General features: G+C 47.5%; 1 protein-coding gene and 1 pseudogene across 1 annotated transcript in view; one reads left to right on the forward strand and one right to left on the reverse strand.

Moving 5' to 3' along the window:
* Window positions 1–2,471, forward strand: part of LOC140898247 (zinc finger protein 707) — a 30,963-nt gene extending 28,492 nt beyond the window's left edge. The window contains exon 5 of the mRNA XM_078848840.1: window positions 2,149–2,471. Coding sequence (XP_078704966.1) covers window positions 2,149–2,156 — 8 coding nt within the window. The 3' untranslated portion in view covers window positions 2,157–2,471. The remainder of the gene's footprint in view (window positions 1–2,148) is intronic.
* Window positions 2,472–12,799: 10,328 nt separating this feature from the next.
* Window positions 12,800–25,480, reverse strand: LOC140898112 (tripartite motif-containing protein 10-like; annotated as a pseudogene).
* Window positions 25,481–26,044: the final 564 nt, after the last annotated feature.

The raw sequence follows: 26,044 nt of genomic DNA on the forward strand, positions 1-26,044 counted from the left end.
CACCGTACTGTGCTTCCTATTCCTGCCCCCCACCCCTCGCTCCCAGCACTGCCCACAGGCCTGTGCCAGGGATGGACTTTGGCACACCATGAGATGCCACCAACATCACAGGATTTAGGACAATCATATACGTATATTTAACTAACATGAGAAAAAATGATTTGGGGGAAGTTTTTTCTTTGTGAACTTCCTGCCTCTCACCATCAATCACTCCCTCCCCGCCCCCCCTTCCCCTCCCACTCCCATGCCACTGAAGGACACTTTCCCTGTAGGAATTGAAGGAAGCCAATTAAGCAGGAATCGTTTCTGTTCATAATGAATTTTCCCACTTGGTATTTTAACCTAAGGAAAAATATTTGTCCTGGTTTGGTTTGCTCCATTTGATTGTTGTGTTGTGCTGGGGAGGGGGGTAGGGTTCTGGTTTCCCTTCGCAGGGGTGCAGCCCAGTGTGAAATACTGGGCTAAGGCAGAACAGATGAAGGAGCTTGAGACGTGCTCCTGGTGGGTAACTGGAGCAACTGATTGGACCCCAACTCAGCACAGCACGGGAGGTAGCTATGGATGTCGATTTCCCCTCTAGCTACCTTAGGTCCTTTAATGGCCTCCAGGATTGTAAGAGCTGAGTGATATAGAAGTCTTCTATGTATTTATGCTCATACCAGCCATGTGAAATAGGGAAACATTCTCACCCCTTTTCACAGATGGGGGCTGAGGTACTGAGAAATGCCTGAGGCCACACAGAAAGTCTTCCAGAACAGAGAATACAACCTGTATCACTAGTTTCAGTTTCATCCCCTGACCACTGGACAATCCTTTCTCTGAAGTTACAGCTCCTCCTTACGTAGTTCTATCCCTTGTGCTTGGCTTAGTTTATGTAGTTCTGCTGGGGAAGAGGTGACATTCAATGCCCTGGAAACTTGCTGGGGCAGATCTCAGCAGCACTGTGGAGCTATGAAAATTTACACCAGCTGAGGACCTGCCTAGGACTGTCTTACCAGAGATAGATAGATAATAAATAAAATGTAGAAAAAAGCACTTGAAATTTAGAATCCTGCCACCACAATCATTCAAGACAATGGCCAGCGTCTCAGCAGGTGCAGAGTTCAGCTGAGGGAAGTTATGGAGGCACTGCTGGCAATGTCATATGTAAGAACTAAACTCCCTATCCCACAGCCAGAATGAGGAAGAACTCCTCTGGGTGGCTGTGTGCTGGCCCAGGTCTTGGGCACAGGGTGAGTGAGGCTGAACTATCTCTTTCCCTTCAGGTAGGTCTTGTCTGATCTGCTCTCAGTGGTGGCCAGAGCAGACCAGATCTTGACCTGGATCATGGGCTGCTCAAACCTCTACTAGTCATTATGCTGTATTTCTGCCGGCATTCACTGGCTCTCCTTGCAGACTGGCTGCCTCATTCTACCCCCTGATCTCCATTGCTTCACTCAGCTAATGCTTGGCCTCTTCCTTGGTTTGGCCCTTTCCAGCACAGAGGCGGTGGCTTGTGAGAATCTGGGGAGAGGCCCCCTAGAGCCGAAAGAGGAAAATCAGCTGTAGTGAGAGTTGGAGATTACAGATGCTGCTCTTTGAACTAGACACAATGTTACAGCCGTTGGACCGTTTTGTGAGTGGATACATTGGTGAACTGGTAGAGTGTGAACTAGACAAATTGTTGCAAATCATCTTCCCCCAGTGTCAGCCATTCCCTGGCAGGTGAATGCTGTTTACAACAATACAGCCATTGAAAGGGGGCAGATTGAATTTAACAGTCTGTTTCTCAGGTTTCAGAACAATAATAATTTAAAATTCCACCCCCGAGGGAAATGAACAAACAAACATTCTAGTGTTTGCTCCCCTCTGTGCTCCGCAATCTCTCAGCCACTCTCTCTAACACACAGCTCTTGAGCCCGGCTCTGGGTAAGCCTGGAGAAGAACACAGGTTACTGAAAAAAGAAAAGGAGTACTTGTGGCACCTTAGAGACTAACCAATTTATTTGAGCATGAGCTTTCATGAGCTACAGCTCACTTCATCGGATGCATAGTGAGCTGTAGCTCACGAAAGCTTATGCTCAAATAAATTGGTTAGTCTCTAAGGTGCCACAAGTCCTCATTTTCTTTTTGCGAATACAGACTAACACGGCTGTTACTCTGAAACAGGTTACTGAGTGAACCAGACCACGGGAGAGGTAGAAGCTATGTAAGAGGATCTATGATGACCCCAGAACTGACCCCACACTGTTTGTTAGCCGACGGCCAAGGATGAAAGAAAGAAGGAGGACCCTGGGAACTACAGGCCAGTCAGCCTCACCTCAGTCCCTGGAAAAATCATGGAGCAGGTCCTCAAAGAATCAATCCTGAAGCACTTGCATGAGAGGAAAGTGATCAGGATCAGCCAGCATGGATTCACCAAGGGAAGGTCATGCCTGACTAATCTAATTGCCTTTTATGATGAGATTACTGGTTCTGTGGATGAAGGGAAAGCAGTGGATGTATTGTTTCTTGACTTTAGCAAAGCTTTTGACACGGTCTCCCACAGTATTCTTGTCAGCAAGTTAAGGAAGTATGGGCTGGATGAATGCACTATAAGGTGGGTAGAAAGCTGGCTAGATTGTCGGGCTCAATGGGTAGTGATCAATGGCTCCATGTCTAGTTGGCAGCCGGTATCAAGTGGAGTGCCCCAAGGGTCAGTCCTGGGGCCGGTTTTGTTCAATATCTTCATAAATGATCTGGAGGATGGTGTGGATTGCACTCTCAGCAAATTTGCGGATGATACTAAACTGGGAGGAGTGGTAGATACGCTGGAGGGGAGGGATAGGATACAGAAGGACCTAGACAAATTGGAGGATTGGGCCAAAAGAAATCTGATGAGGTTCAATAAGGATAAGTGCAGGGTCCTGCACTTAGGATGGAAGAATCCAATGCACCGCTACAGACTAGGGACCGAATGGCTAGGCAGCAGTTCTGCGGAAAAGGACCTAGGGGTGACAGTGGACGAGAAGCTGGATATGAGTCAGCAGTGTGCCCTTGTTGCCAAGAAGGCCAATGGCATTTTGGGATGTATAAGTAGGGGCATAGCGAGCAGATCGAGGGACGTGATTGTCCCCCTCTATTCGACATTGGTGAGGCCTCATCTGTAGTACTGTGTCCAGTTTTGGGCCCCACACTACAAGAAGGATGTGGATAAATTGGAGAGAGTCCAGCGAAGGGCAACAAAAATGATTAGGGGTCTAGAACACATGACTTATGAGGAGAGGCTGAGGGAGCTGGGATTGTTTAGCCTGCAGAAGAGAAGAATGAGGGGGGATTTGATAGCTGCTTTCAACTACCTGAAAGGGGGTTCCAAAGAGGATGGCTCTAGACTGTTCTCAATGGTAGCAGATGACAGAACGAGGAGTAATGGTCTCAAGTTGCAGTGGGGGAGGTTTAGATTGGATATTAGGAAAAACTTTTTCACTAAGAGGGTGGTAAAACACTGGAATGCGTTACCTAGGGAGGTGGTAGAATCTCCTTCCTTAGAGGTTTTTAAGGTCAGGCTTGACAAAGCCCTGGCTGGGATGATTTAACTGGGAATTGGTCCTGCTTCAAGCAGGGGGTTGGACTAGATGACCTTCAGGGGTCCCTTCCAACCCTGATATTCTATGATTCTATGTTTGGTGAGGTGCCAGCTATGCCCGTTTATACCATCCGTGACTTTAACCGCTAGGACGCACTGTCCCTTCACGGCGGGCAGCCCGGGCTAGGCTGACGGATGCCCCAAGGTCCTAACCACCCGTGACTTTAACTGCTAGAGCTCAGAGCTCCTCTGCAGCGGGCAGTCAATACTGACTGACAGGTGCCCCAATGGCAGCACTAAGAGCCTCTCCACATCCGTGACTTTAACTGCTAGAGCTCAGAGCTCCTTCGCTGCGGGCAGCCAGGATTGACTGACAGGTGCCCCAAGAGTTTGCCCCGTGGAGGCGGCACAACTCAACGCTAGGCTCTTAGTACTCTCACCTAATGGCCAGGCTTTAGAGCCAAAACGGCTGAGGTTCTTTAATTGTGTTGGCTGCTTTACAGTAAACCAGAGAAAATAAGTCAGGCTTATGCACAAATGGTTACCAAAATTTATTAAGCTAGATTCTAATCATGTGGTTACAAAATTGCTAGTGCCTACTTATTTAAATGTAGAGATGTTACACACACAAACAAGTTACAAAACTGAAGCCACAATCCCAAAGAAAGAAAACAAAGTATAGAGCTCTATTTCAAAATATGTGTACACTAAAGATAGGAGATCAGGTGTGGGTGCTTCTTACCCTCCTTGCATCTCTCGATTCCAGCGGTGCCAAGCCAGGATCGGTCACTCAATTCCGCGGAAAGACGAATAAGGGACAAGGCTTAGGGACCCTCTTAGCTGCAGAAGCCTTGGGAGGCTGTCACTTATCTGACCAGCAGATAGATAGTGAAAAGCACTCAAAAATCATGGTGCTGTAGGTCCCCTACTTATACCTCTGTACTCCTTTATTCTCTTTCTCCTTTCTTACGCCAAATTGAGGCTGGTCTGTCTGGGTGACGCCAGCTTTCACAAGAGTAGTTTACACTTGCAAGGGAGAGAAACAATAAGTTTCGACTACTGGACATTTCTTTTATCAGGGTAAATATTTTCCCACCTAGGATGTTGGTGTGTGTGCATCACGCTATTTAGTAGGGGCTAAGAGCCATGTCTGTCACAGGGCCTCTGCCTGCTGTGAGCTTAATCGTTGTATCTGTTCCCAGAGGCACATTGTAGCAGCACACCTGTGCTTTCACAGCTTCAAAGGCTGTGCTGGAATATATGTTAAGTGCCCTGTTCCGGCTTCCTCCTGTGTTTCCAGCAATGCTGGTCTAAGGGGGGGGGGGGGCGCTGGCTGTCTGGCTACACTGTTGCACAGCCCAGATCCCCTCTGCAGGGTTAGAGCTGTTCTGTACCTTCCTCCTCACTGACTCTCTGGGGATGCTCACAGCCCAGGATACCCCATTCCCCATCTCCACTTCCCAGTAATGTCTCTAAGAGGTGAACCCCTCACAGCCCAGCACACAGTGATGTGCATCAAATTTCCTGGATTGTCGGGTAAGTCCTGAAATGATTCTGCCCATCTCACATTTTTCCGATCCTCAGACACAACGAGGATGGGATGAGCCATGTCTGGATCCAGAGTCACATTCGCTGGGGAGAGAGAGAATCAGAGCATTAGCGGCCTGCCTGGGGGAGGCAGGGACCATTTCTCACACGCCCCAACAACCCTGTTCTGGCTGGGACAGTCCTGGATCCCAGGGAGCTCCTGGACACCTGACTGATTCCTCAGTTTCACTCCAAGAAACAAATCAGTAGAGAGATAGAGGAAAGAGACTGAAGCTGCAGGCAGGGGAGTTGAGAGGAGGCTGGAAACAGATTTAACACCCTGGGGAGTCCCCATTCCCCACACACACACACACACTGGGCCTCCCTGCCTTGTCCTGGGAGAAGAGGGGAACGCATGTCACTGGGGAGGAGCCGCTCCAGACCAAAGAGTAAGAAGGAGGAGGTGGCAGTGTGTGAGGTAGCCCCTCCCCAGCCCAGAGAGAAGGGAGACCGAGGCAGCACTGTAGAGAAAACCATTCCACATCCCATGAAAAAGTGAGCAGGACAAAGGGAAAGGCCGAGCCCAAGGGAAACGGGGGGATGCTGGAGAAGAATCATGGGGCAGTCTCCCTCACTCCACTCGTTCCTTTGGATTTAACACACAACAGGCATGTGAAAGCCCCACAGAGTCCCAGGGCAGAGTTAAGGGTGTCTGGATGTTGGACAGTGAAAATGTTTCTGTTCCTTGTTGTGAGCATGAACTAGGAAAGCAATGAGGCTGGTGTCAGGATTGTTTGTCTGACTTCAGCTTGGGATCTATTCAGTGCATGCCGTGTTTTTTGTTAGAGGGCTGTGTTTGACTTTAGCTACATGTTCATTACGATGTTTCCATGGGAAATTTTTCTTAATGTCAAGAAAATCTCCCCCTAGAGTCTCACCAGGTCTGTGTGATCTGACGGATTCCCCATTTTTCTCTCCAGTTCAGATGGTGGAACGTCTGGGGGGTGGGCGGGAGGGAGTCCATCAGTGGTGATCTTATAACACCACGGAAGCTTTTGGCAGCCACATGATCGCTGGCCATGCAGCAGCATTCTGTGGTAAATTTGCTTGGGAATTCTTTGATCTCCCAGCCTTATAATATGTCCATACTAAGAAAGCTGCCAAAACCAACCCAGTGCTGGTGGAGGTGATTATTGGATTCAGCTTTAAATATCCTTGAAAATTTTAACTGATATAACAGTGTTTTATTATGATGGAGAAAAAGACAGAGAGGGACAGACACGCAGAGAGATCTTTAATAAAAATCTGGGACTTATATGGGCTGAGATAAAGTGTTTGGGTGCTGGTCACTGACAGTGTTTTTGATTGTTAGTGTGTCTTGAGTGTCTGTTCATGTTTCTTTAATAAAGATGTTTTCATGGGAATTGTCTCTTAATTTAAATATAAACACCTCCTGAAACTTCATCCTTCACATAAGATGCCAGAGATCTCCCACTGTTCTTCTCCATTTCACATGGCAGAGTGTCTGGAGGGAATAAAAGGATAAGTGAGATTTTATTCTGTGACATTTACAATGGATCACAACTTTAACTGACATAATATTCTTCTAATGATGACAAAGGGATACATGCACTCAGATCTTTCTAAAGAGGCTTGATAAAAATCAATCTGAATGATTGCAATTCTATTTCCTCTTTCATTCAGGCATTTCAAAACTGCTGAATCAACAGCCACTAAACCTCACAGCCATCTTCAGAAATACTGTCTGTAGGAAAGATTTTCTGTTACTTCCTTTTACTTCCTTCCTACTTCCTCCACTCCCCAGTTTGTTTCCCTCATTGTCCTCTTCCAACTTCCCCTAACCTAGATCCAGAACCTGCCAAGATTCCAGTGCAAAGTAGCTTTACACACATTGGATCTTTTCACATAATTGAATGCAGACTCTTGGTAGGATCAAGGCCCTACACTGTAAGCTCTTTTTACATAGCCCTTGTCTACACAAGGAGTTGAGGTCGAATTTAGCAGCGTTAAATCGATTTAACCCTGCACCCGTCCACATGACAAAGCCCTTTTTTTTTTACTTAAAGGGCTCTTAAAATCGATTTCCTTACTCCACCCCTGACAAGGGGATTAGCGCTGAAATTGGCCTTGCCGGGTTGAATTTGGGGTACTGTGGACGCAATTCGACGGTATTGGCCCCGGGAGCTATCCCAGAGTGCTCTATTGTGACCGCTCTGGACAGCGCTCTCAACTCAGATGCACTGGCCAGTAGACAGGAAAAGGCCCTTGAACTTTTGAATTTCATTTCCTGTTTGGCCAGCGTGGCAAGCTGCAGGTGAGTGCAGAGCTCATCACCAGAGGTGACCATGCAGTCCCAGAATCGCAAAAGAGCTCCAGCATGGACCGAACGGGAGGTATGGGATCTGATCGCTGTATGGGGAGAGGAATCCGTGCTATCAGAACTCCATTCCAGTTTTCGAAATGCCAAAACCTTTGTCAAAATCTCCCAGGGCATGAAGGACAGAGGCCATAACAGGGACCCAAAGCAGTGCAGCATGAAACTTAAGGAGCGGAGGCAAGCCTACCAGAAAACCAGAGAGGCAAATGGCTGCTCCGGGTCAGAGCCCCAAACATGCCGCTTCTATGATGAGCTGCATGCCATTTTAGGGGGTTCAGCCACCACTACCCCAATCGTGTGCTTTGACTCCTTCAATGGAGATGGAGACAACACAGAAGCAGGTTTTGGGGACGAGGAAGATGATGATGATGAGGTTGTAGAGAGCTCACAGCAAGCTAGCGGAGAAACCGGTTTTCCGACAACCAGGAACTGTTTCTCACCCTGGACCTGGAGCCAGTACCCCCGAATCCACCCAAGACTGCCTCCCGGACCCGCCAGGCGGAGAAGGGACCTCTGGTGAGTGTACCTTTTCAAACAGTATACACGGTTTAAAAGCAAGCATGTTTAATGATTAATTTGCCCTGGCATTCACGGCCAGTACAGCTACTGGAAAAGTCTGTTAACATGTCTGGGGATGGAGTGGAAATCCTCCAGGGACATCTCCATAAAGCTCTCCTGGAGGTACTCCCAAAGCCTTTGCAAAAGGTTTCTGGGGAGGGCAGCCTTATTCCATCCACCATGGTAGGACACTTTACCACGCCAGGCCAGTAGCACATAGTAGGGAATCATTGCAGAACAAAGCATTGCAGTGTATGTTTGCTGGCGTTCAAACAACATCCATTCTTTATCTCTCTGTGTTGTCCTCAGGAGAGTGATATCATTCATGGTCACCTGGTTGAAATAGGGGATTTTTTGCAAGGGAACAGTAAAAGGACCCCGTTCATGCTGGGCTGTTGGTGCTTGGCTAAAAGGAATCATCCCAGAGAATAGCCACGTGGTGGGGTGTGGGGAGGTGTGTCCTGCACATCCACCTGAAAATCACAGCCCCTCCTTTTAAATGTGAAATCCATCCACCATTGCTTGCTATGGGAAAGGAGGGCACTGCCTTTCCTGTAGGCCATGGGAATGGGGGTCTCACTCCTTTAAGTAATTTTTTTATGTTATTTTTCTGATGGTGTGTTAGATTCTGTACAAACAGGAGGGCAATGCAGTAGCTATCCGAAGTCTAAATACTCTTGGATTTTTCTGTTCTTTCATCCATCTGTCTGTACTACATTTTTCTCTCTCCATTCTGTGTCTATACAGCATGGATAGGAGTTATACTAAATCCAAATCCTCACAGTATTTATCTATGTACTGGAAAGACTTTCCCTGTCTGTATTTTACAGGCCAGATTCTGCTCTCAGCTACACCAGTGCAAGTGTGGAACAAGTTGACTAACCTCAGTGGCTTTGCTCCAGATTTACAGCACTGTAAATGAGAACAAATTTGACCCTGTCTGTAAATCTTCTCAGCAGTGACAGAGTGCACTGAGCACAGTATATCTATAGAGCAGTGTATGTGGAGTGAGAGTGCCTGGTTTGATTCCTGACCCTGCTGCTGCATTATGCTGAGCAAAGTGCTTACTTGAGGCTTGGTCTATACTTAAAATTTAGATCAACATAGCTACATTGTTCAGGGGCATGAAAAATTCACACCTGAGTGCCGTAGCCATGCTAACCTAACTCCTGGTATAGATATAGCTAGGTAGATATAAGAATGTGTCTGTCGACCTAGCTACTGACATTCAGGGAGGTGGATTACCTACAGTGAAGGAGTAACACCTTCCGTCACTGTAGGAAGTGTCTACGCTACCGTGTCATGGCTACTGTAGCACCCATAGTGTAGACATGGCCTCAGTATCCTTAAAACACCCTCACCACTGGATTCTGGACTATACAGTGATTCTCAGGTGTTATTTAATTAAATTAGAATGGCTTCAACAAGAGAGATTGAGAGAGAACCACATCAGAATATCCCGTAGCTTGGGGTTAGAGCACTTGCCTGAAAGGTTAGACCCCGCCCTGTTAAAATCCCTTCTCAGGGGCAGGCCAGATGCTCAGCTAGTGTAAATTGGCCTAGACCCCTTGAAGTCAGTGAATCTTTGCTGAGTTACACAGGCAGTGAGTCTGGCCCGATGTTACTACATCACCCCATTCTGTTTCGACACACAGTTACAGCTGTGTAGCAGGAGCTGGCTATTTCCTGCACAATTAGCTTCCCCAGGCCTAGATGATCCCCAGCAGCCTGCTGCCGTGCCCTAGGCCTCCATGCACAAAGTTACTAGACACCTAAGTCCCAATTTGAGTTCCACTGTGATCCACAAAACTTTTTCCAAGCCCTGTAGGCTCCTAAATTGATTCAGTGCCTATTTTCAGGCTGAAAGTTTCCCTGGCACCCATGTTTCTGCCTCTGGCCATGCGCACTGCTACCCCATTCTAGGCATGTAGGTTCCTATCTCCCACCTTATCCACAGAGTGATTCATGGACCAGGGGAAGATGGGCATTCGCCTGCCGATCTTGCAAGTGGGGCCTGATCCTGCCAGCACACCTATCAGAGTGGGCCCCCTTCAAACATCTGTCCAGAGGAGGAGGTGGTAGTGCCCACCTTATAACTTCTAGCCCAGTGGTTAAAGCACTCAGCTGGAATGTGGGAACCCCAGTTCAATCCCACCTCTCTGCCAAAGGGGGAGAAAGTATTTCAACCATGTCTCTCCCACTGCTCAGAAGGACACATTAACCACTGAGCTATGGGTAGTCTGATGTTGGGATCCTTCAGCCTCTCCTGTTAAAGGTGTTCCACTTTGGATAAATAATGACAGAATGATGGGAATAGAGTGATTGGATCATGGGTCTTCCCCCACTTAGGTGGGTGCCCCAACCACTGCACGACACAGACATGCTCTCTCCCTCATTCTGACCCAGTGACTGTTCCACTGTAGATAAACACTTACATAGTCACTGGCCAGAGAGTGAGAATGACTCTGGGGTCCTGTGGTTAGGGAAGTGGGAGCCTCTGAGGCCAGTCTTCCAGCTCCAGTCACTCCATTATTTACATACAGTGAACCAGCTGCAATGGGGGAGACTGAAGAATCCCACTCTCAGACTGTACCATCGCTCAGCAGTTGGAGCATCCACTTAGAAAATGAGTAACCCCTACCTGTCTCTGTTCATCGTATAGGGAGCCTAGGTGCGTAAGTGAGGCTTTGTGGATCACAGGGCGCTTGTGACTTTCTAAGCACCCAGAAATTAGGTGAGGTGATGCTCAACATTGCAATGCATAAGTTCCCTCATGTATCCCACCCACAGTCATTTAAATTAGAAGCTCAGATAAAACAAAGTCACAGCCCTAGCTGAGGATGGGGTGTCTCCTTTTTCTCCCTTCAGAGTCCATTGTTTAGCTCATGTCCACAGGGCAGTGATCTTATTATAGAGTCCTAGGGGAGATGAGGCAAATGATGCTTTCACCTCAGTTTAGCTAATCCAGGTGTCCATTAACCCTCCCAAATACCCCCCAGCCCACAGAATTCTTCGTGGCCAGTTACAACATATTTCTTGTGTCTCTAGCCACCTTTGAATAAATTCAGCACCTCTGGAAACAAAGAGGAGCATCAGCACCATGTGTTCAGCCACCTCTCTACACAGCACAGCTGAGGCATTCCTGATTTACTTGGCAATAGACAGCACACAGGCTGAATAACAACGTATCACGGTAAAACCCCAGCTCTCACCATAGGGACAAGCAGGTATGTTCCCTGTTGGTGCTGGGCAGACACACCCAAGTAGAGAAGCAAATCCCACGACTCTGCCCCCAACAATTGCAGCTGGAAAATTGAAAAGGAACAAATCAGAATTGTCTTTCATGTTTTATTTACCATAAATACCCATCAGAGTGAAAGGAGCTAAGAAGCAGCTTCAGTAACCACAACAATAGAACAGATACCCACAGATTTGGGAATAGTTTTTTAATAGCACTAAAATGGCAAAAAAAAGTGAAAGAACGTATGAAATTAATGAGTTACAGTCTCACTTTCAGTGATGTTTTATAATTATCTCTGTCCTGCTTGCATTCCCTTTTCTTCCATACTTTTCATTTTTACTCACCATTTTTTCTAGTACTTGTTTGCCCTGTTTATTTCTCTGTGTCTCTTCCATTCTCCTCTGATCCCTGTCACAGATCATTCCCCATCATATTCTCCATTCTTTCCCCTGTGTTTATCCCTTCCCCTCTGGCTGTTTCTCCTACCCAGAGAGTTTTTCTTTCATTGTTGTCATATCTATTTTTCACTCTTTCTCCAGGACTCTCTGTATATTTTGTTTTTCTTTTATTTCTCCTGTTCCCTCTGGTTCAACTATCTTTGTCTTACTAGCTCTCGCAGTGTTGCCAACCCCAGAAGTTAAAAATCATGATTCAGAACCGAAGGGAATGAAATTGGCCCCCAAAACATGAGGTTTAAAAAAATATATAAATGTATCCTGGTTTACCTTGTGGTTTTTGTCCACTCCCTGCCCATCCCCCAGGGCTTTGACAATTACAGTGGTGCCAACCCTCCCAGCTTTCCAGGGGAAGGTGACTTTGGCCCCTGAAGCAGGAACTCTGGCTGGGAGACCCCAGTGAGATCTAATTACACAGATTTGTACAAAATGCTCCCTGCTGCTGCGGAGCTTCCAGCTTCTCTCCAGTGCCCCAAATCCTGATTAATCAATTCTATGTTCCTGCCACCTTCACATCTGCCTGTCCCCAGCCTGGTTATTAATTCTGCCCCCCCTCCCCCCCCACACACACACACATCTGCTCCTCAGGGCCCCTCTGCTCCTCCTGCAGCTCCAGGGGTTCTTCACCCTTCTCCCCCTCCCATCCCTAGTGCTGCAGTGAGGAGCTTCCAGGGGTCATAGAGATGAGGAGCCAAAGGCTGGGTAGATGGGAGTCCTCCAGGGTCACAGAGAGTGGAATGACAGTAGCTAGAGAAGCCCATTTTTTCATTCTTATTTACCCATCCCCCTGCCCATTTATCAATGACACTGAGCCTGGATGGGCAGAGTCATCCTGGTCCATACAGAACAGTGACAAACTGGCTACAAAATCCTTGGGGCAATGAAGTTGGCTTCTCTACCTTCATCACTCCCTGCTGTCTATGGTTCGACAGTCCAGACACTCCACAGAGCCTGCAGGGTACAAAGCCTGTAGGAAGACAGGAGTCATCCAGAGTCAAAGACCCTAGGAAACCTCAGCCTAGAGAGGCTGATTTCAGGGTCCCCAGTGGGATATTCCCCACACCTCACCCCGTGTCTCAGGGACACAGTCTGAGCGGGGATCCCCCCACCCACAGCCAGGGGCGGATTCTCTCTCCAGAGACAGAGACCAGCGGGAAAGTGAAGATCGGTGCCTCATTACCAGCATCAAAAAATGTCACCTGCCCCAGTTCACAGTCCAGACAAACCCGGATCCTGCCAGGGCCCCAGCACAAGGGCAGGGGGGGTCACAGGGGATGCGAGAGCCTGGTACTGACCCCAACACCACTCCACAGCCCAGATCCCCTCCTTAGGGTTAAGATGGATCCATCCCTTCCTCCTCACAGACTCTCTAGCCACCCCCACAGCCCAGTGTCCCCCATCCTGCACTTTCACCTCCACCTCCCAGCAATATCTCCCCCGAGGTGAATCCCTCACATCCCAGCAAACAGAGCTCAGAGTCAAATTTCTCAGGATTGTCACGCAGATCCTGCCGTGTGTGTCCACATCTCACACTTTTCCGATCCTCAGACAGGACGAGTTCAGGATGAGCCATGTCTGGATCCAGAGTCACATTCACTGAGAGAGAGAGAGAATCAGAGTGTTAGGAGCAGAGCTCAGCCCTGGGGGAGGCTGAGACCATTTTTCACACACCCAGCAGACCTGTTTAGGCTGGGTCAGTCCAGTGAGCTGCCTCTATCCTGGGTACATAGACGCCGACTCTGTGGGTGCTCCGGGGCTGGAGCACCCATGGGGAAAAATTGGTGGGTGCTCTGCACCCACTGGCAGCTCCCCGCCCCGCAGCCCCAGCTCACCTCTGCCTCCGCTCCACCTCTACGTCCTCCCCTGAGCATGCTGCTACATCCTGTTTCTCCTCCTGGCTCCCAGCGCTTGCACTGCGAAACAGCTGTTTAGTGGTGGCAAGTGCTGGGAGGGAGGGGGGAGAAGGGGGAACGTGGCACGCTCAGGGGAGGAGGCGGGGCTGGGATGGGGATTTGGGGAGCAGTCCAATAGGGGCATGGAGGGGGCGGAGTTGGGGCAGGGACTTTGGGGAAGGGGCTGGAATGGGGGCGGGGCAGAGGCAGGGCAAGGGTGGAGTTGGGACGGTGCCAGGAGGCGCAAGCACCCACCGGCGCTGGGAAAAGTTGGCACCTGTGCCTGGGCACCTGAGACTGAGCAGAAATGTCACTGCAGCTCCTCACTCTGTGCAATGAGAGACACTTCATTAGTTTCTCATTTGTTTGCAGTCTTCACTTGAGCCTCGATGGGTCTGCTCCATTCCCAGTGGCAGAGAAACAGCAAAGAAGCTTTTCATGAGGCGGAAGTGGAGGAGGCTGGTACCAGCTTTAAACCCCAGAGGGAAGCTTCCTAAATGCACCCTCCACTCCCAGGCCACGGAAGAGAGAGGAAGATGCAGCATGGGGGAAGAGCCACTTAAGATCAGAGAGTAGGAGGAGGTATTGGGTGGGGAAGCCCCATCAACAGCCCAGAGAGGAGATTGGGAGGCCAGCACCAGAGGGAGAGCATCTTCCCAGTCCAGGAAGTAGTGAGCAGCTCTAATTATGGGAGAGCCCAGCCCTGTCCAAAGGGAGGGTAGGATGTTGGAGAAGAGCAATGGGGAGGCATCCTCCATAGGGGTAAAGCACAGGGTGTGTCAGCTCTCAGGGCAGAGAGCTCTGTTTAGGTGCTGCTCAGTGGGAGTGTTTCTGTTCATCAACATGGGCATGAACTCAGCACCAACGCTGGTGTCAGGATTGTTTGTGTGACTTCAGCTTGAGATCTCCTCACTGTTTAATGTGTGTATTTTTAGGGCTGTGTGTGTCACAGTCACTGTTGGTTTGGTTGGTAACTTTAGCTACAATCTCATGAAGAGATTTTCATGAACTTGTTTTAATGTTTTCACTGGAATTTTCTCATTAAAGACAATGTCCATGTGCAATCTCACTGTGACGGGATCCCTGGGGTGCAGCCTGGGACTGTGGGACTGCTGTGCCCCCTTAACTCTCCAGCCTGGGCCATCTCTCATGATGCTTTGCTAGTGACAAGCAGCAAACACCTCCGGGCACTGTTATCACTCAGCAGAACTGTATATGGAGCCCCACCCCCAGCTAGATTGCATGAATGCTCCCAGAGCCACTCATGAATCACACAGAGATAGGCACCAGCTGAATCCCCCCAGCTCCCAGCCTTGCACCTCAGGAATATACCCTCTTGCACTGCTCAATATGAGCAGTGCAAGTTTATTAATTGGTTCACCACTTCATCGATGAAAGTAGATATACACCAGCCTTTTTAAACCTGAGCAGATTTAGCAAACACTTCAGGCAAACTCACAGGTAAAGATAAACAGTTAAACAAATTTCCTGACTACAAAAGATAGATTTTAAGTGATAATAAATGATAGGCCAAAAAGTCAGAGTCGTTACCAAAATAAAATAAAATATAAACACACAGTCTAAACTCTCCACCCTATTAGACTGGGCAACATGTATTTAAGCAGTTTTTCTCACCCCACTGGATAGTGCAGTTCATAGTACACAGGTTTCACCCTTGAAACCTGGGCCAGTCTCCTCTGTTGGAGTCTTCTGAGTGTTCTTGTTGCTTGCAGCATAGGTGGGGGCAGGAGAACAGGTCAAGCATGGGGCCCCTGTGTTCTGTTTTATACCCTTAATCCATGTGCTTGGAGAACACAAGTCCAGGCATGTCTGGTGGGCATTGCTGAGTCACAAGGTGAAGAAATACCCCGATATGTCTCCTGTGAGTGAGTCATTGAACTGTACCTCCTCTGCTGGACAATGACTGGTGATGTCTGTTCAGCACCCACTTGGGCACTGGTTACCTCCCTTGTCATTGTCTCTGGAGAGCTAGTATCTGGGCACGTCCGAAACTCACAGCATATTTTAGTGACAACCATACAACACATTCTCATAACTTCATATGCATTAATGATATACATATTTAGATAGAACAATGACTTTCAGCAGATCATAACCTTTCCCCTGATACCTCACATAACATGGTTTATATACAATATCACAATTATATATAAGTGAGGATTATGGGGTTATAGGGCACTCCCCCAAGGAAAAGAATGTTACACTCACCCAGTCTGCATGATCCCAGGGATTCCCCTCTTTTTGTCTCCAGTGCAGATGGCAGGGTGGCTGGAGGGGGAAAGGATAAAAGAGATGAGATTTCAGGCTTTCATATTTATGACAGCATCCCTACTCTGAACTCATAGAACTGTGTTTTAATTATGACAGAGAAACAGACAGAGAGGCACAGAGACACACTCAGGTATTTAATATAAATTAATCTGATGCCTTCTCTTTCCTCTCTCATTCAGGCATCTCACAGTAATGGAACCAACAGCCATGAAGCCTCACAATGACATACAATTTATAAGTGAGATTTACTTTTCGCTCTTCATCCCCTCCCACCCTACAGACCCTAGTAAATTTGTCTCATTACTTACTTCATTTTCTCATAACCTAGATCCAGGTCATACAAAGACTTTGGCATGAAAGTAACTTTACCCACTTTGGTCCCTTTGACACTAACAGGATATTCTGCCTCCATAGGCAGAAATATGAATAATAATAATAATAATAATAAAATCATTTTATCTATGTGGAAATTGAGGCAGGGGGAAGGTTGGCTCAATGGGCCAGATTCACCCCTGTACCGGCAAAAGGAGAGAGGGGAGGTAATTTGTGCTTCTGCTATTCAGGGGCTGTAGGGGCCGGTGCAGACCTTGGCTCTGACTAAGGAAGTTCTGAAGTCCAGCCAGAGTTACATCCCTATGACAATGGCCCCTGTGTCTCTTGGCCAGTGTGCAGAGTATCAGAGGCATAGCTTTACACTGCCCACCTCCCTCTATCCCTGGTCCCCACCCTCACCAACCCCACCCCATTCCCAGGCCTCTCAGGAACACGCCTTGTGCCTGCAGCTGCTGTGGAGGAGACACAAGAGGCTCCTGTGCTAGAGGGATTCCTTTGGAGTGGGAGGGACTTTCTCCTTCCCTACAGCCCATGTGGCCCAGACTAGCTGCCATATGGGACCTGAGGACAAAGAGGGACTGGGTCCAGATTTTAAAAATGGCCATTAATTTAGGGTCTAAATTTTGAGTGCTGACCTTTAGGCCCCAGGGCCTGGTTCTCAGAGGCATTGTGCACCTGCAGCTCCCACTGACTCCACCTGCAGCTCTAGATGCTAAATAGCTCTGGAGCACCTGCCCTGCAGCTCTCTAGTTGGGAGAGAAACTCAGGTGCCCCAAATTAGTCCATTTTGCTAATTTTGGGCCTTAATATTGGTACTGTTGTTAAGTCATTAATTAATGTGAGACACCTTGACACCTGGGCCCCATTACATCAGCTCAATTTGTCTGCTTTCCACTACGTATTAGATTAAGTAGTGAGAGTTGGTACAAGGGGTATTTCTTATGCATAAGTTTGGAGAAACTGAGATTGTGCATTTATGCTGACTGACTTGGCTTTGGCCTACTTAGCAGTTTGCTTAACATACAGGAAGTATTGCTTTAAGTGACCTTGTTATTTAGTGATGTTGCAATTTAGATAAATTGCTATGTGAGACAAAGAGATGTTTTGATCACACAACGTGCTTAAAGACAACAAACACCCAAAATGTATTGCCAAGTCCAAAAACCGCTATGTGGAGAAAAGGGTCAAAGTGACCTATGCATAATCAGTGGTAATAAACCAACCAGGAAAGAGACTAATAACATGACAAGAGCTTGGATAGCCAATTAAAAAGTTCATGTATGTGTATTGTATGAGTTATATGAGATATTTAATATTCATAGCACTCAAACATGACTGGAAGAGAACTAACAAATAAATAATTTGGATGTGTATAATATGTCAGATGTTGTAAGGGGTAGTCTGAGCGTCACTGGAGAAATGCACCATGCCCTACCCATGCCCCAGGAGATGGTAACTGGCCTGTACTTCATTCTGTACATCTGTCATTTCTTACTGTAATTGTAATGGCAAGGCATGCTTTTGGTACAAATAAAACTATGAATTATTCAACCTGAGACTCTTGAACCCCACGTGTGGCCTTCTCACCCAACAATTAAATCCATGCATAATATAATTATGAACGAATTGGCCAAATCCATTCTCCTCCCACAGTCCCAGAGGTTTATCCTGATTTCCCCTCCTAGATCCCTTCTAGGTACCTTTGAACTTCCTCAGAGTCTCCATTAGAGCCATAGTTTTCTGGGAGAAATCACTGAGTTGCTTTTCTAGTTGAGGAGAAATTTCCCATGGCTGCTGGAACTTCCTCTTCTCACACCTGGACATAAACAGTTTAACATGGTTATATTTCATTTAGTGATTCGTTATAAGTTCTTGCTAGTGAGTTGCTGCTCTAATGGGCCTGGAGTCAACAGTGCTGGAACCTCACTAGAAGTCAGGGGCCATGAAGGCCCACACTCCTCTGTGGCCTCAGCTCCTCCTCTTCCCCCCAGAGGCCCCTCTCCCTAGCCAGGCCCGAAGCCAGAGCTGGACCATGGTAAAAACTGCCCAGGGAGCCTGGGCCACTGTGGGGCACCCCGGAACTTCCACGTACCCTGGATGGGGGTGCAGGGGCCTGAGAGTAACCCCTAGCCTCTGTCCCTGACCTTGACTGGGAAGACGCTGATGCCACCAACAGGGGCTGCACTTTGCAGCGGGTTAAGTGATCAGCCTGCTGGGAAATGCAGCCCCTACCGGCGCTGCTCCTTGCCTGCCCGAGGCTTGCAGTTGGGGGTGGGAGGCAATATGGCCCCCTGCCCTCCAAACTATGCCCATGTTAAAATGTGAGCAGGCATTGCCCTCCCACTTTTAAAAGTGGGGGGCCATGGCCCCCCTGCATCCCTCCTAGTTATGGCATCCATGTCTGGAGTTAGAATTTCTCTACTCCTCCCAGCCTCAGAGCAGGCCCAACAGCGTTCATGGCTGTGCAACCTTCCCTCAAAGGTCACATTAATATTCTTCAACTCTAGCCTGGGGAGACTAGGTCTGGGGATAAAAGGGGAATTGAGTCTCTCTGGCCCATTCACTCCTTGGCCTCCATGCTCTGATGGACACAAAGCTTCCATGTGAAGTTTTGTAGAAATCTGTCCACTAGGAATTACACTGAGACGCCTCCCCATCTTATTCCACACAGGTGTCCAAACTGTCTTCAGATGGGAAAGACTCTTGACCACAACTGCCCTGGGCTGAAGGGTAACCAGTGACCCAGCAGTAAAAGCGCCATATTCCATCTCCACTATCCTGAGGCAGCCAGTCCCCCAGGGATGTGACATTTCTAGGAAATACTTTAGGTTAATCTTTACCATTCACACACACTTTGAATTTCAAGGAAGAGATTTTGCAAGTATGGGGAAAAGAGGCCCTGAGCTAATGGGGCTTTTCCATCTCTAATATCAATGTGTCTGTGACTCTGCAAAGAACAATAGGAATTCACATTTCAGCAATGTACATACTGAGTTACACTGATCTCTGACTTCTGGATTCCTGTACCTGTGTTTTAGAAGATATCCTGTCCCTGTGTTGAGATCTGGAGTATTTCTAACTTAGTCTCACCTGCAGGAATTCTCTCGCTGGCTTCTGATACTTCCCCTCCATTTCACTGATCAGCTCAGTGAGATGAGAAATCTCCTTAGAGAGTTTGGTTATATTTTCATTCTGTATCTTCACAATCTCCTTGTACAGCTTTTCCAGCTGGACCAGCAGGAGTCGCTCTTGTTCCTCCAGGAACTGCCACAGTTGCTGAAATTCAGACACAATTTTCTGCCTCTTCTTTTCTGTCTGTTTATGTGAAACAACAGGGAAAGGACTTGTCAGGGACATGGGGGCAGTGTGGGGTCCTTTCATGGAGTGCTGAGTGTGGAGGAGGGAGAACTTCTTTGTAAACCCCTAAGATTTCTGACACTTGACTCTACCCTGTGGTTACTTGGGAGAGAATTCTCTCACACCTTGGTCATTTTGCCCCAATGTCTCTGGAAAGGGATGTTTTCATCTCTGACATGATTAGGACATTGTGTTATTCAGGGCCTCTGACAATGGAGATCCAGAGCAGCAGGAGGCAGGACTCAGCATTACACTGACAAAGAGGCCAGAGAGAAAAAAAAGAATCAAATAATTCAACAATGAAAAACATGACACAGACACAGTGAAAGCCACAAGGGCTAGAAATTAACTCATTAACTGAAATGAAAGCTTAGATTCTCTACATGAATCCAACACAGAAAATCTAGGATCATAGAGAAACACACCCACACCCACATTCACCAAGGCCACAGAGGAATCCGCCTACAAACAGACCTCTTACCACAACTCTCCACAGGTCCATAACAACAGGCACCTTCCAGATACTCCTGGCTTTTCCCCTCTCCAGTCACCTTAAATCCCAGCAGCTTTTCTCTCTCTTCCCTCAGAGTCTCCAAATGGGCCTGGATCTTTTCCTGTAGAGACAGAAATGATTTGGGGGGGTTCATTTTGAGGGTTGAGAGGGATGTGTAGGAGGATGTTTTCCCACTCAGATCTAAGGGGACTGTTTGTCCTAATCCATCTATGACATCAGGGTCACCAGGGAAATGAAACCTAACAATGGAGACTGGGAGTGTGTCACATGCGGATTTGTTACCAATTCAGGTTCAGTCTTTTTAGTAATTAGAGAGAAACCTCAATTATCCGAGTTTGATAGATATTTGTTAATTACTAAGTAGTATATCACATAACAAGAAACTGGAGTTACATGGTGCTGAATCAATAAATTTACGCTTGAGAAGATTAAATAAACAAAGTGATACAAATCCCAGAAACCACCAGGGCTCTATATATGAGCTGGGATTGTCCAAGGAGCCCAACTCCCAATTGAATTTCAGCCCTGAAGCCCTGGAGATTGCAGTGGTTGTATAGAACTGGTCTGATCAATAGGGCAAATCTCATTAGACAGGCTGACTTGTGGTAAGAAGAGTTGGGGTTTTCCCTAGTGTGGTCCTGAATACATTCAGTAGAAATGCCTTCTGCCATCCTAGTAAATCACCTAGAAACAGTGGATTCTGAGAGATTTGAAAAGGCTGCATGATGGGACCAGTGGAACCACTTTGGGTGGTCCTTGCCCATGTACATGTAAGCAAGGTCTGAATGAGCTCTCCCCTGTCATCTAGTGATAAGCTGGGGAAGAGAACTTCAGGAGCTGACCTTGTTTGCATGGGCACACTTACCCTGCCTAGGTGCTCAGCATGATGGGGCTGCTTGCCCCAAATGATCACTTTTGGTTGGTGTTGGATCACAGGTCTCTTTGTTATTGGGTGCAGGGGCACTAAAGGTTGCTATCCTTGTTGTGTGGATCAAGGGTAGCAGAACTGTGCTTGTCATAGCCTGATTGAGGAACTCACTCTGAATGAAACTGCATTTGCTAGGCAGGGGACATGGGTGCCAAAGTCCAATAGAGTGGAAAGAGGATGAATGTAGGCACTTTTATTGGGGGGGGGGGGTGCGGTGCCTGTCTCAGGGCCTTAGACATCATTTGACTTCACTGTGCAATAACAAAGTCTCTAAGGTGCCACAAGTACTCCTTTTCTTAAAGCTGATTAAGATTCAGTAAAGAGTCTTTTGTGACAGACTAACAGAGATGAAATTGCTAATAACCAGGTCTAAGCATTAGACCTGCTATGGGACAGATGAAACAGATTGCCTAGTCTGTACTAGCAGTGAGGCTCTCCCATGAACAGCTGAACCTACTGCGAGCTGTGTTAAGTGGTGGGACCTCCAGATATCCCAGCGGGCGCAGAGTGGAGTGGTTGGCAGAGAGGGCAGCCGATGGAGGGGCTGAGACATCAAAGTGAGTGACTGGACATTGGAGTGAGCAAGGTGTCTTCCCCTGCCGGGGTGGGAGGTGAACTCATGCAGCTGCACCTCTGAACTCTGGGTCTTCACTGGCTAAGGATAACAACTGTGAGTGGGGTTGCTGGAGGGAGAAGGGACGGGCATGTCAAAGGGACTCTTGGTTGCTGGACTTAAGAACCTGAAACAAAAGGACAATGCCCAACTAACTCTGGGGTGGGTGTTTTGCTCACGGGTTTATGCTTATGAATCCTTTCTGTGGCATTTTCCACAGTTAATGCCGTGTTACTTTCCCCTTTTTATTAAAAGTTTTTTCCTACACTCAGACGCCATGCTTGAGAGTGGGAAGAATTGCCTCTTAGAGGTGTCCGGGGTGGTGTGTATTGTCCGAGGTTAGTGGGTCGGGGTCAAGCCAGTTCTGGGTTGTATTGTTGTATTATTGAAAAGGAACACGGACCTATGCTGTCTGGATCCCTTTTATGTGTGGATTCAAGGTGTTCGGCTTAGCACAGTGACCTCCTCTAGTGCAGGCCTGCAACTGAGTTTAACCACTCATGGAACAACACCAGAGTTCAGAATCCCAATGAGACACCTAATCTCCCTGCTGGGCCTGGGGCCTTTATCAAGGCATCTTTCCCTTCTAATGACTGCACTTCATCACTGGTCAGTGCTGCTGCCAGGGTGGCAGCATGGCCTACTGGTTAGGGCACTGGACTGGGTCTTGGGAGACCTGGGTGCTATTCCCATCTTTGCCACTGACCTGCTGAGTGACCATGGGGAAGTCTGTGCCTCGCTTCCCCTCCCACCCTTTGACTGTCTTGTCTAATTACACTGTAACCTCTCAGGGCAGGGATTGCCCCTCACTGTGTTTTGTGCAGGGTCCAGCACAATCACAATCAGATCTCATTTGGGTCTGTTGGGGCCACTGAGATGAAAATACTACTAATAAAAACCGTGTTACAAATTAGTAACAACAACAGCTTGTAACTTCCTATTCTCCACTTTGAAGGCAGCACTTTCACATAGACTGGCCTGCAACTCATGTCGTTTAAAGCTCACTGGTCATTTAACAACTTCTGGAATGTAAAAAATTTCATTATGTCACCAGTGGAAGCTGGGTTTGAAGAGGAGTTAGCTTCTCAGACAAAAATTTTCTCACATCAGACATCTTTAAATTCTTTGGGTTTTTTGCCTTTCTTGCCACCCTGCAGTATCATTAACTTGTTATAGCATCTGTCATACAGTGAAGGCTTTACAGAGCAGAATGATGCAGTTACTCTGGATTCTTTGTGGCCAGGGGACTCTCTTGCTCAAAAGACCTGAAGTGGGAAATGGCTTGGAAAAGAATTTAGCTTCTCAGAAAAATGTTTCTTTCACTGCACATCTTTAAAGTCTTTATACTGCATAATTTACTTTTTATAGAATGTTTCATACAATTGAGGCTTTACAGAGCTCAGTGGTGCAGTTACACAGATAGCCGTAATAGGCAACTTGCTATGAAATTAACCGGTAATTAAAATCCAAAGTTATTACTCTTATTAATACTTTATTAAGTTATCCAAAATCTAAAAAGAAAAGGAGTACTTGTGGCACCTTAGAGACTAACCAATTTATTTGAGCATAAGCTCACGAAAGCTTATGCTCAAATAAATTGGTTAGTCTCTAAGGTGCCACAAGTACTCCTTTTCTTTTTGCGAATACAGACTAACATGGCTGTTACTCTGAAACCTGCCGAAATCTAAAGTTATTCAACTTAACAGCAATTCCCTACTTTGTACTTATAGGCAGCCTCTGGTGTGGGAACTACTGTGTGAGCCCTTTGAGTCCACAACAGATGGCAAACTAAACAAATAGAAGTCTGATCCTCTTCACAGAACTGTTTCAGAGGCTTCCGGTATTCCCCACACACCCTCTCCCCGCCTGCTCCCCGTCCAGTGCCTCTAAACTCAGCTGTTTGGCTGTTTCTACTTTTCTTGCCAGCTGCTTATTTGGTCTGATGTTTCTGTGTTGCACAGCCTCTCCTTACTTGGGGCATGAGACAGCTGTATCCGATCCCTCCCAGTACTGGGTGATGCAGGCTTGGCTGAAATTGTGCCCACAATCCAGAGTAACAGGTTCTCTGAAATACTCCACACAGATGGGACAAGTGGCTTCCTCCTGGAGACTCTCCACGGGGTTCTCTGAAGCATGGCTCCCTCTGGGCAGTGTAACAGGGTTAGTTTCACTTTCCAGAGCCCAGAATTATGCCCAACCTACAACACAACTGTGAAATTCTCTTTCTGGAACTGATTCTGCTGGGTCAAGCACCAAAAAACAACACTGAGCATATACATGGAGAGAGAGATGTTTAGGGGGTTGAAAGCTAGCTAACAATGACTCACAGATTTCAGAGGTTCAAGGGACAATTGTGTAGCCATTGAACCTGAGTAATACAGAAACACTGAGTCAAAGATGGCCCTGGGTAGAAATCAAATTATTTTAAAGGGTCATAGTGCTACAATCTGCCTCTACCAAAGGGCTATTTTTTTAATTTGGGTAAATGCAATCTGAGTACAGCAGAAAATTCAGGAGGTGCTCAAACTATGTTTGAAAAGAAAATAAAGTACACATACAAGTGCTTGTTCTGAGGGGAGGAGAAATTTGTCTTTACTCATCTTTATAGACTGCAAGCTCTTTGGGGCAGGGACCTCAGTACATGTAAGCTGCCAGCACAGATTATGTATTTTCTTGGGATGGTGAGATGGGCCCACTGCCTTCTTCCCGGCCTGCCACACACACAGAGCCCCCAGCTGGGAGAGGTGGATGAGGACCCGAGAGCAATAGTTCTTGGAGCAAACACCCCATTGACATGCATGGGGTAGCTCCCTCCTCTCGGAACTATTGGCTCAGGCTCTCTGCAAACTCAGGCACACGACACTGTATCCGTTATGTTTAGGTCACACTTTCACACTTTTCAGTCATATGGGCTAGAAGGTTACTAGTTGGCTGTTGATATGATGAAACCTGAGGGTCTGTTCTAGTCAGGCAACTCCAAAGACGAACCCCTAGGGAAGAGTCCATAGTACCTGTACTTAAACCCACTCCTGTATGTATATTCTATGCAGCAGAGCGAGGGCTGCTGTGTTCATGATTAATGTGAATGCCCTGCTCGCAGTGCCTGGTCTGTCAGGGGTGTGGTGGGAGCAGCTCATTCCCTCCATTCCTGGTCTAGCAGTAGCTCAGACACATCTTGATTCAATCCTGTGTGTGAGGAAAATGCCTCACATGGAGCTTTAGTGCCCACAACTCCCTAATGAACAGTGTACGGTTGACAGGTTGGGGCAGAATCAGTGGCCAGGGCTCCCTGCACCTGCCCAGAGGAAGGAGCCTGCAGTGGAGAGATTTAGGTGGAGCAAGAGTCTGGGAAACTGGGAGATTCTGGGGCTCTAAGAAACTTAGTCTGAAAAGGAAAGGCTTGAATGAACCCGGATCCACAGTGTGTCCTACCTTGTATTTCTGGGCAGCCTCCTCCATGAGAAGCACGGTGTGAGATCTGTGCTCGGGGGATCGCCAACAAACCACACACATGGTTTCCCCGTCCTTGTCACAGAACAGATCCAGGGCTTTGTTATGTCTCTCACACAGATTCTCTTTTCCTGGTTTTAAATCCAGCTTTTTAATTTTTTTCACTATATTTGCTAGCTGATAGTTATTCCGGAGAGTCCCTTTTCGTATTATGGCTCTACAACTGGGGCACCACAAAGGGTCATAGTCCCCCTCCGCCCATGTCTCACAGTGCTGAGTGATGCAGACTCGGCAGAAGTTGTGCCCACAGTCCATGGTTACTGGGTCTGTCAGATATTGCAGACAGATGGGGCATTTGTTTTCCTCTTGGATTTCCATGGCTGCTAGGATCTCTTGGTTTCTGTTCTCTCTGCATCAGAAATGGTTTTGCTGACAATGGGAGATGCCTGTCCCACCTCATATCAGCTGCACAGGTGCAGAATGAAGTGAAGAAAAAGGAGAGGCCTGGAGGAGGAGCAGGAAAAAGTTAAGAAAAGAAGGAAGCAGGAACTACACAGGCAAGGAATGGGAGCAGCAGGGTTTAAAAAAGCAGAAAGGGAATGAAAGGAAAAGGGGGGCACGGAAACAAACAAACAAGAACACAAAAACTTAAATTCAGGGTCTGTCTACACAGTTGGTGTCCGGGGGGGTCGGGCTGGATTGTACTCCAGCAGCTAGCCCAAGCCTCCCCCTCGCTGCCGTGGTGCACTGCTATCGGTAGGATGCTAGCTCCAGCAGAGTCAGCACATGTACATCTACCCAGGCTGGGAATCACACCTGCCAGGTGTGGTGGAGACTTACCTGCAGTCAAACAAGGACATTTTTAATTCACAGTAAGGTGTCCACAGCCACACACAGACTTGCATTAAAACAAAACTAGGTGGGAACTAAACCCCATTGAGT

The sequence above is a fragment of the Lepidochelys kempii genome, chromosome 14 (assembly GCF_965140285.1).
Source record: "Lepidochelys kempii isolate rLepKem1 chromosome 14, rLepKem1.hap1, whole genome shotgun sequence".
NCBI lineage: Eukaryota > Metazoa > Chordata > Testudines > Cheloniidae > Lepidochelys > Lepidochelys kempii.